Source organism: Alexandromys fortis, unplaced genomic scaffold, assembly GCF_014885135.2.
Source record: "Alexandromys fortis isolate MF-2015 unplaced genomic scaffold, M_Fortis_MF-2015_v1.1 scaffold_285, whole genome shotgun sequence".
In the NCBI taxonomy this organism is placed as follows: domain Eukaryota; kingdom Metazoa; phylum Chordata; class Mammalia; order Rodentia; family Cricetidae; genus Alexandromys; species Alexandromys fortis.
This window is the reverse complement of record NW_026068191.1, coordinates 1,288,791-1,299,764: the sequence shown is the minus strand read 5'-3', so window position 1 is coordinate 1,299,764 and position 10,974 is coordinate 1,288,791. Positions and strand designations below refer to the sequence as shown.

General features: G+C 45.8%; 1 protein-coding gene across 3 annotated transcripts in view; it reads right to left on the bottom strand.

Moving 5' to 3' along the window:
• Ttc5 (tetratricopeptide repeat domain 5) overlaps positions 1–10,974 on the bottom strand; it is a 28,144-nt gene that overhangs the window by 13,169 nt on the left and 4,001 nt on the right. For 2 of the 3 annotated variants that reach the window (XM_050129503.1, XM_050129505.1), the window contains exons 2-8: positions 9,826–9,958; positions 6,098–6,309; positions 5,728–5,878; positions 3,958–4,049; positions 2,075–2,131; positions 1,005–1,151; positions 685–899 (exon numbers count right to left, since the gene is read on the bottom strand). In XM_050129503.1, coding sequence (XP_049985460.1) covers positions 685–899; positions 1,005–1,151; positions 2,075–2,131; positions 3,958–4,049; positions 5,728–5,878; positions 6,098–6,309; positions 9,826–9,958 — 1,007 coding nt within the window. Of the gene's footprint in view, positions 1–684; positions 900–1,004; positions 1,152–2,074; positions 2,132–3,957; positions 4,050–5,727; positions 5,879–6,097; positions 6,310–9,825; positions 9,959–10,974 lie in introns of those variants that run through there. The other variant, XM_050129506.1, reaches the window with a different exon arrangement.

The window sequence follows — 10,974 nt, the reverse complement described above, 5'->3', positions numbered from 1 at the left end:
TTGCAGAGGACCCAGGTTCAGTTCCCAGGATCCACATGGTTGCTCACAACCATCCATAACTCCAGTTCCAGAGAATCTGAAGCCTTCTGAACTTCACACACAGCACAGAGACCTGCACACACACACAGCACAGACATGTACACTCACACACAGCACAGACGTGCACACACTCACACAGCACACGGACATGCACACACTCACACACAGCACACAGACGTGCACACAAACACTCATGCACATTTTTTAAAAATGACCTGTGAGTTTCAGGTATGAATTTAGGAATTGACAAAGGAGCAAACTCAGGGGAAAACAACAGGCAGTGGCAGAACCCACAAATGCCTCTACCGTGAGACTACTGGAGGCCAGCAAGACAGCTCATTGGGTTAAATCTCCTGCTGCCAGGCCTGGTGGCCACATCTGATGAGACCCACACGTTGGAAGAACCGGTCCTTCTCTGAATGCCACATGAAGACAGGCACACGTGCACTGCCACACACATACATAAGATAAATATAACAGAACTTTACTACTGTAAAATAACAACAATAATAATAAAGGAGATCGCTTGCTATCTCCTAGACAGGCCTGCACATGGAGCAGTAGTGAAAGCCGATGATGTGTGTAATGTCTTTACCAGCCAGAAAGTGAGAACAACTAGTTAATGGGGAAGGAAATGAAACTCACAAGGGGACTTTCTCCTCTGCGGTCAGGCTGAACACCACCTTCCCCAGGACCACAGCACCGCTGTTCACCCCGGGCTGCAGCGAGCTCAGGGGCTTGCGCTCCAAGGTCACCTTCTGCCCAGTGGCTGACTGATAGCGCCCATCACCACAAGGGCCCAGATGGGCTGGACGCAAGCTTCCCAGCATGCTCTGGAGCTTTTTGGGTTTTGTCTTTCCCTGCAATAGAAGGGGAAATAGACCAGCTGGAAGCTGGCATATTGACCAAATCACCTGCCCACTACCACCTAAATGTACTCCTTTTGTAGGTGACTGGCAGCTCACCTTGCTCTCCAGGAGGCTGGTTAGCCTAGTGAGGAATTCCATGAGCTGTTGCTCTCGTTGCCGGGGCTCTGGCCATGCAGGGTCCAGTGCAGCCGCCTGGGAGAAACCCTCTAGGGCCTCCCCATAACTCTCTTCATATTTATGTAACTGTAGGAAAGTAACCCAGATTATCAGGATAGACAAACAACCTACAAGGAAGAAACATTACAGTGGACAACTGTATACTCTCAGTCATGGTCCCATCAGAGGACAACTGTATACTCTCAGTCATGGTCCCATCAGAGGACAACTGTATACTCTCAGTCATGTTCCCGTCAGAGGACAACTGTATACTCTCAGTCATGGTCCCGTCAGAGGACAACTGTATACTCTCAGTCATGTTCCCGTCAGAGGACAACTGTATACTCTCAGTCATGGTCCCGTCAGAGGACAACTGTATACTCTCAGTCATGTTCCCGTCAGAGGACAACTGTACCCCCTCAGTCATGTTCCCGTCAGAGGACAACTGTACCCCCTCAGTCATGGTCCTGTCCTATACTGGGCCCCATTCTTTGGGCCAAGGAGAAGACAGTACAAAGACAAACCCATTTCCAGGACACAACTCACAAGCTCTGAAGCTGTGGAGCATGCTGGGTCATGTCATTCTATTCATACTTAAAATCGGAACTCTCCTAAGCCACCTCCCCATCTGCCTCAGTCCCTTCCTTCCCTTAAGAGACTCCTGGGGTCACACTGAGGTCACACTGAAGTCGGACTCAGCTAGCTCTTCCTAAACAGAATCGGGCTTTCCTCTCATGGCCTGTGCCCAGCTTTGTCTCTGTGTAACTCAGTCAGTTACCTCAGAAGCTAAGGCTCAGCTGTCTTTTTTTAAGACATTTTATTTTATAAGTGTTTTGCCTGTGTGTATGTGTGTGTGCCATGGGTATGCTCGGGTTCCATAGAACTGAAGTTAGAGCCGCACAGGGCTAGGCACCAAACCAGGTCCTCTGTCAGAGCCTCCCGGCCATCTCTGCAGGCCCTGTGTGTCCTTTGTATTTTACCTGCAGATGAGCCCCACCCCCAGGTCTTACCGTCGCCCTGTTGAGATGAAGGTCAGGATTGCTAGACGCTTTCCTGTCAACCTTCTCCTGCAACAGGATAAAAAGATCAATGACATCCTGACTCAATTTTAAGGACGCCCAAGCTCAACATGTTGCAGACTTCATCTCCTCAGAAGAGACTGAGGTTCTTCCGAGCTGAAATGCTATCTGCACCCATGTCGCCACTCAGCTCATCAGTAACTAGTGTATGGGGCACCACTCCCTCTTGAAGCCTTGGAGATACAAAGCTGACTCAATGTGTACAACTTTAAAATATGGTCATACTAACCCACACAGTATTACAAAAATAGATAAAAGATAAAAATATGAACGAATTCTGACTTTTCAGAATTAAGTCGTAACACAGGTACAAATGAGGAAAGGCTAAGGCATGACTTATAAGGCAGTCATGGTGTTGTCCAGCTCCTTCAGGGACACAGTCAGTCACTTCTGACTCTGAAGGAAGGACTCAGCTCTGACCCGCAGAGAAACGCGGGGGGAAAACAGTGCTGATGTTTCTAAATATGTTCAGTACCTAGGCACAGCATCACGAACTAAGACCACTCAAACAGCTGCTTCAAAGATGTTTTTAAATGCAGAAGACAAAGTTAAGAGTCAAAAACAACTATGTGCCGGGCAGTGGAGGCACATACCTTTATTCTTAGCTCTCGGGAGGCAACAGCAAGTGGATCTCTGTGAGTCTGAGGCCACCCTGATCTACAGAGAGTTCCAGGACAGCCAGGGCTACACAGAGAAACCCTAACTAGAAAAACTAAACAAAAACGATACAGCAGAGAACAAACACAGAATTTTGACGGCATGTTCTTTTTTATTTTTTTTTTGTTTTGTTTTGTTTTTTTCGAGACAGGGTTTATCTGTAGCTTTGGTGCCTGCATGTTCTTAAAAATGTAAACACGGGCTGGAGAGATGGCTCAGCGGTTAAGAGCATTGCCTGCTCTTCCAAAGGTCCTGAGTTCAATTCCCAGCAACCACATGGTGGCTCACAACCATCTGTAATGAGGTCTGGTGCCCTCTTCTGGCCTGCAGACATACACACAGACAGAATATTGTATACATAATAAATAAATAAATATATATAAAAAAGAAATTAGTCCCTTTCTTAAAAAAAAATGTAAACACTCACAAAACTTTACAATTAGCGTAGAAGGCCGGACGTGTCTATAACACCGGCCCCCACAAGGCAGAGACAGGGGATCTCAAGTTTGAGGCAAGTCAGGGTTTCACATTGAGACCCAGTTTATAAAATAAAAAATGCACAGTTTGGGGTAAACCTCTGGGCAGTCTCTGCATCACGGTCTGAACTCACAATAGCTGCTTAAAGGGGCAGAGAGCTGAGGAAGGTCAACAGCCACTGTGTAAAGAACCTGAACGCAAAGGATGGGATGAATAGGAAGGCTACATAAACAGCATTCTGAAAGTAAGAGTGAGCCTTCTAACAGGGAAGAGAGGGCACTCTAAGCCTCAGGGAGCCAACCACCAAGCGAGTGTCCTCAGCATAAGCACAGCTTAGAACACAGAGCATGTGTGAGCTGCACTGTGTGGCTCCCTGCAAACATGAAGCCTAACCACGGCAGACCCGGAGCCACTACCTAATCTTCAGAGCTTCTCTGCCCTTTAACATTACGCAAGCATTATTCTACTAAGCTTTTTGCCCTACTAAGAAGAGATGAGCATGCCAGAATAGGCTCCATGCTTCCACTACGGGTGCCTGTAAGAAACCGAGGAAACTCAAGGCCCCATCCCTAACATCTAAAGTCCCCATGCAGACACGTGAGCTGTGAGCCATCTCTGCCAGTACTACTCCTGATTCAGTCGCTGCCTCTGCGTCCACCCTGGGGATCCCAAGTACTTACTGCTTGAGCATAGGCACTGAGGGCTTGCTGGGAGATCTTAGGGTTCTGGCCAGTATTGAAATAAAGAGAAAGGTATGCGTTCCCCAGGATATCTGCAAGAGCAACAGCAGTGCACCATCTCAGAGCCCAGTCCAAGATGCGACCAGCAGCTCTCGGGAGTCTGCATGTTTAAAGTGTTTGTTAGCATACATTATTGCATCTAATAATCCATACACGCATAGGATATGTTTTATTGTATGTATGTCCTTCATTATCCCTCTCCTGTTCCCTTCCACGTCCACAGACCCCCCTTCTTCAATCTGCTTATTTTAACCTGCTGGGATATGGGAACCTTACCAGTGGTCACAACACAGAAGAAAATGTCTCTCCCTCCGCCAACAACCATTAATTACTATACATCCTCAGGGAGGGGTAGGGGCCTGTAAGGTTTTGTGCTTCCAAACTTTTCTTTAAAAAACATTCACTTACTTTTACTGTCTGTGCATGCGAGTTTTGCCTGTGTGTATGTCAATGCACTACACCACGCAGTAGTGGAGATCAGAAGAGGACATCAGATCCTGTGCAACCGGACTTACAGATAGTTGTGAGTTGTAAAACAGGTGCTGGGAATTGAACCTGGATCCTTTGAAAGACCAACCAGTGCTCTTAACCACTAAGCCATGTCACCAGCCATTTTCCCCCTAAGTCAGAATCTCATCAATGTGGCCCTGGCTGGCCTCAAACTAGCAATGATCCACCTGCCTCTACCTCCTGAGCACGGAGACTCAGAAGTCTATTTCTGAAAAGCCTTACCTCTCACCCAAACCAGGTATTACACTGTATTGATTAGTTCAAATTCCACTGAGATAAACTGAAACTTGAACTCCCAATGATTTTACAAAAGCCCTGTGTGCTAGTTTTAGTTGGGGGGAAGGGTGGTGCTTATGTTGATTTTTGTTTGTTTGGTTTGGAGGGAATCACTTGACACAAGCTAGGGTCATCTGAGAAGAGGGGGATTCTTAATAATTCATCTTCAATAAGACGCCTCCATCCAATTGAACTGCAGGTATGTCCGCGGGCCATTTTCTTGATTAATGATTGATAGGGGAGGTGTGCCAAATGACTGTGGGCAGCACCACACCTGGACAGGTAGGTGCTTAACCGTGACACCGGAAAGCAAACCAGTAAGCAGCCTTCCTGCTTCAATTCCTGTCTCCAGGTTCCTGCCTCGAGTTCCTGCCTAGCCTCCCTTTACAGTGGACAGTGATAAGCTGAAATAAATCCTTCTCTCCCCAAGTAGCTTTTGGTCATGTTTACTGGAGCAACAGAAGGTAAACAAGGACACCTGCACTGCTTAAAGGGAAATGTAAGTCTCCAAGAGCTCCAACAGCAGCTCTTCAAAACAAGGGGCTGCAGGTCACCTCGGCAGTGAGGAGTGCAAGCAGCAGAATCATAGGGCCAGAGGTTAGATCCCAGCCAGGCACCCATCAAACATCAGTAACTCCACCTAGGGATACAACAGCATCTTCTGGTCTCCACGTGTGCATGGGCATTCATACATGCATGGACGTGCACACACACATGCACAAACACAAAGTTTAAAAAAAAGAGAGAAACAAGCTCAGGGCTTCACAGCTGGCCTCCCAATGATTTTAGTACATAGCCGTGGATGAGAACCACTACTGTATTCTAGTACATAACCATGGCTGAGAACCACTGCTGTATTCTAGTACGCAGCCATGGCTCAGAACCGCTACTGTACAAGCCTGGACGTCTTTTCCTAACACTCACACCAGGAGCGGCCATCAAGGACATCCATCTGCACAGCCAACTTGGCCTGCCGGACGCTGTCCATGACATGACGAGAATGCTCATCTCCGGATTCGGTCTGCAGCTGCCGAAGCACCATTGACAAGTTCTGCAGGGAGACTTTGTTCTTGCACTGCAAATGGAGAGACACACACTCAACTGCCCTGATTCTCCCTCCCCTTTCCAGGTCCACACTGACCTCAGCTTTCTCCTCTGATCCCCATCCGACCTCCCTTCTGGTTCTATTCTCCTAGCTCAGATTCATTTCTGATCTGCTATTCTTCCTGGAGAGAAATTCAGAGAACCAAAGGAATCCCCTACTTCCCAACTGTATGGGGAACTGGCAGCTCACGTGGGTGAGGGCTCCTGAGAAGCAGGTGTGAGCAGCGGCGACATCCCCTTTCTTCCAGTGCACCTCACCCAGCTGGTTCCAGGCTTCCACCAGCTCAGGCTCCAGCTTCACAGCCTTTGACAGAAGCACCTCAGCCTGAGGGCTGTACTCAGGAGTCACATTCAAGGCCTTTCCCTTCAGCATTAGAGCCTGGGCCTCACCCTGGACAGGACCTAGGAAGAAGGGGTAAAGATCAGGCGGTGAAAAACCAGGGAGTGTTTTTCCTTAACAGATACATGGCTGGAGACACCACCTAGCCTTAGTGCGGACCAACTTTGCTCCTTCCTGGGAATTCTCTTGCCTTCCAGCTCATTCCCATTCCTCTGTGTCAGCCACCAATACCTAGAAAGACCCCCAGTGGTAGACTTTCACTACCTTCCAGTACCATCTCTGCCCTCCCTGCAGGTGCCCCTCCTCCCACCCGATTCCACCTCTGTGTGCAGGCCCAGGGCTCGCCCAGCCACTTCACCCTTCTCTCCAGGGATTCCCTTCCTCTTACTCTTCAGGAGCTCCTCCTCTTATCAAACTTCCAACTCCCTGGGGACTCTTGGTGCAGACCTATCCCTTAGCTTGCTCCCCCGACCAAATCTACAAATAATAGGAAACCTAGATCAAATGCACAGAAAATATTTTCAATAAAACCATACAAGAAAATTTCCCCTGTACAAGAAACATACAGACGACTAAATAAACTGCACCTGAGAAGAAATCCTCCACACCACTTACGTGCTGGCTTGAATGTAATCGGCCCCTGTAATCTCATAGGGAGTGGCACTATTAGGAGGTGTGGCTTTGTTGGAATAGGTCTAGCCTTGTTGGAGGAAATGTGTCACTGTGGAAGTGGCTTTGAGGTCTCCTATATGCTCAAGCCACGCCCAGTGAATCAGACCACTTCCTGTTGTCTAACAAGATGTAAGAACTCTCAGCTCCTTCTCCAGCACCATGTCTGTCTGTATCTGCCTGTTTCCCACCAAAACAACAATGGACTAAACCTCTGAACTGTGAGTGAGCCACCACAATCAAAATGGTTTCCTTTATACAGTTGCCATGGTCATGTTGTCTCTTCACAGCAACAGAAACCCTAACTAAAACACGTAATTATCAAAACATTAAGTATACAGAATAAAAAAGGAATATCAAAACCACGAGGAAAAAAGACAAAATAATATACAAAGGCAGGCCCACTAGAATAAAGCCTGACTTCTAAATGGAGTCTCCAAAAATCCAGAAGGACATGGGAGGATATTCTACAAACTCTAAAAGACCAGAGATGCCCATCCAGACTACTATCCTTAACAAAACTATCAATCACAATACAAGAAAGAAAAACATTCCACATTAAAATCAAATATAAGCCGTATCTATCTACCAATCCAGTCCTACTGAGGCACTAGAAGAAAAAACATTACTCTGTAGAGTGTTTTAACTATACCCCAAAAATTGAAAGGAATAAATAATTTCAGAACAGCAAATCAAAAGAGGAAAACCCACACCATAACAACAAAATACAGGAATCAAACAGCATTGCTCATTGATGACTCTCATACCAATTCCCTACTAAAAAGACAAAAACTAACAGACTGGACTAGAAAACAGGCTTCATCCTTCTCCTGCATCGCAGAAGCACACCTTACCATCAAAGAAGACATCACTCAGGAAAAAAGGATGGAAAAATGATATTCCAAGTAAATGGATCCCAAAAGCAAGCAGGTATAACCATTTTAATACCTGACAAAATAGACTTCAAACCAGACTAATCAGACCAGATGGGGAGGGACACTACACACTCATCAGAGGAAAAATCCACCAGGAAGACATTGCAATCCTAAACACATATGCACCAAACTTAAGGGTCATAAAAGAACACTATCCCAGCTAAAATTACATAGTGACCTGCACACAGTGATAGCAGGTAAATTCAGTACCCTACTCTTGCCAAGAGACAGGCCATCTAGACAAAAAATAAAGAAATTCTGGAGTTAAATAATGTCATAAATCAAATGGACCTAGCAGATAATTACAGAACACTCCACCCAAACATTAAAGAATATACCTTCTTCTCAGCACCTCATGGAACTTTCTCCAAAACTGACCACATACTCGGACACAAAGCAAATCTCAATGTATGTAAGAAAACTGAAATAACACCTTGCACCCTATCTGACCACCACGGACTAATGCTGGGTAAACAACAGAAAGTATGCAAACTCACGGACACTGAACAATTCACTACTGAGTGAAAGTGCGTCCAGAGAGAATGAAGAAGGAATCAAAGTCTTTAAGAGCTGAGTGAACAGAAAAACAAGCATACTCAAGCTTGTGGGACACAATGAAGGCAGTTCTAAGAGGCGTGCTATAGTACTAAATGCCTATAAAAAACAGTTAGAAAGATCTCAGGTTAGAAACAACAAACCTGAAAGCTCTAGAACAAAAAGAAGAAATAACGCCCAAAAAGAGCAGATAGCAAAAAATAATCAAACTCAGGACTGAAATAAACAAAACAGAAACAAAAACATAAATAAATAAGTTACAAAGAATCCATGAAAATAATAGTTGGTTCCTTGAGAAAAAAAATCAGTAAGACTGATTAACCATTAGCCAAATTAACTAAAAGACAGAAAGAGAAGATCCAAATTAATAAAATTATAGATAAAAAGTGGATAATACAGCTGGGCGGTGGTGGCGCATACCTTTAATCCCAACACCTGGGAGGCAGAGGCAGGTGGATCTCTTTGAGTTCGAGACCAGCCTGGCTACAAAAGCTAGTTCCAGAGCAAGCTCCAATGTTACAGAGAAACCCTGTCTTGAAAAACCAAAATATAAAAGAAAAAAAAGAAAAAAGAAAAGTGGACATCACAACAGACACCAAGGAAATCCAGGTAATCTTAAGGACATACTTTAAAACTCTACACTCCATCAAACTGGAAAAGCAAAAGGAAATGGATGAATTTCTTGATTTATACGACCTACTAAAGTTAAATGAATATCAGAATAGCAATTTAAAGAGAGCGAGGGAATTTCCTAGATAAATAGAAGCAGTAATTAAAAGTCCTTGGCAAGCCGGGTGGTGGGCGCCTTTAATCCCAGCAGTTGAGAGGCAGAGGCAGGCAGATCTCTGTGAGTCCAAGGCCAGCCTGGTCTACAGAGTGAGTTCCAGGACAGCCAAAGCTGTTACACAGAGAAACCCTGCCTCAGGAGAAAAGGAAAAAAAGTCCTCAGGAAACAAAACTTCAGAGCTGAGTTTAGGAAACAGGCAGCAGGGACTGCATGCCATGGGAAGGGTTAGACTTCAGCCTATCAGCAGTCAAAATCTTTCAAGAACACCTGAGCATCCAGGTGTGGTGGCACACACCTGTAATCCCAGCCTTGGGAGGCAGAGGCAGTAGACTTAAAAGTGATTTCAAGGCCAGCCTGGTCTAAATTCAAATTCTAAGACAGCCAGGGCAACATAGTAAGACCTTGTCTCAAAGAAAAAAGAAAAAAAAAAATAGAGGCAGAAGAATCAGGTAAACATATTAAGATTATTACAAAAGGTATATTCTTTTATGCCATTTGCTATAATCAAACCTTTGCAGTGGAAGAGCACTATCCCACACAGGAACATGGCAGCACTGTGGTCTAACCTACAGCCCCACACAGGACACCACGCTGAGAAGGGCAGGGGGCTGGATGCTCCCTGGCGCTCATACCCAGTACTTCCTCCATCTGCTGCAGGGTCTTCTCCACCTCATCCTGCACATCCCGCTGCTTCCGTCCTGCATCCTCAACACCGTGTGTCTCAAAATAGCTGTCTCGAAATGAGTAGAGTCGATCCACCAGTTCCTGGAAAACAGAAAAAAGACAAAACAGAATCGTTAAAAAGAAAGATTTTACATCAACTGCACAGCCTCTGGCCTAGCCTCTTATCTCACACGAGGCACAGCACAACAAGGTCCCCAGTCCTAACGAACGCTACTGATCAGGAGGAAGGGCCAGGACTGCAGGATCTCATGGTCACAAACTGTCCCACACTGGTCCCTCAGCACTACATGTGTACCGATCTCACAACTCACATCCCAGAAGGGAGAGACACCTGGAGACCTGAAATAAACCAAAACCAACGTCATTCTAGCTTATTCTGGTCCCCAAAACTTTGCAATTTAGCATTAAAGCTGGGCTTCTGAGTAGGAGAGAAGGCCTCGTGGGTAAAGGCAAGGGTCTGCTGCCAAGTCTGACGACCTGAGCTCAGCTCCCAGAACCCACATGGTAAAGGGAGACAGCCAGCTTCCGCAAGCTGTCCTCTGACCTCTACACATGTGTCCTGGCATGCATCCCAATACATAATTTTTTAAATTTATATTATAATTTCTGGATATGAGTGTTTTGATGTTAGATTTCCCTCTGTGTGCTGTGATTACCATTAATTAATAAAGAACTGCTTTGGACCTATAGCAGGGCAGAACTTAGCTAGGCAGGGAAAACTAAACTGAAAGCTGGGAAAAGGAGGCAGAGACAGAGAGAAGCCATGTTAGCCCTGCCAGAGCCAAAAAGAACTTTACCCGTTAAGCCACGGCCACGTGGCAATACACAGATTACTAGAAATGGTTTGAATTAAGATATAAGTGTTAGCCAATAAGAAGCTAGAACTAATGGGCCAAGCAGTGATTTAATTAATATAGTTTATGTGTGATTATTCCGGTTCTGAGCAGCTGGGAACAAACTAGCGGCCTTCTCTCTACTGTGTTTGCCCTGCAAGCATGTATGTGGACCACAGGTGCGTGCAGGCATGTATGTGGACCACAGGTGCGTGCAGGCATGTATGTGGACCACAGGTACGTGCAGGCATGCATGTGGACCAC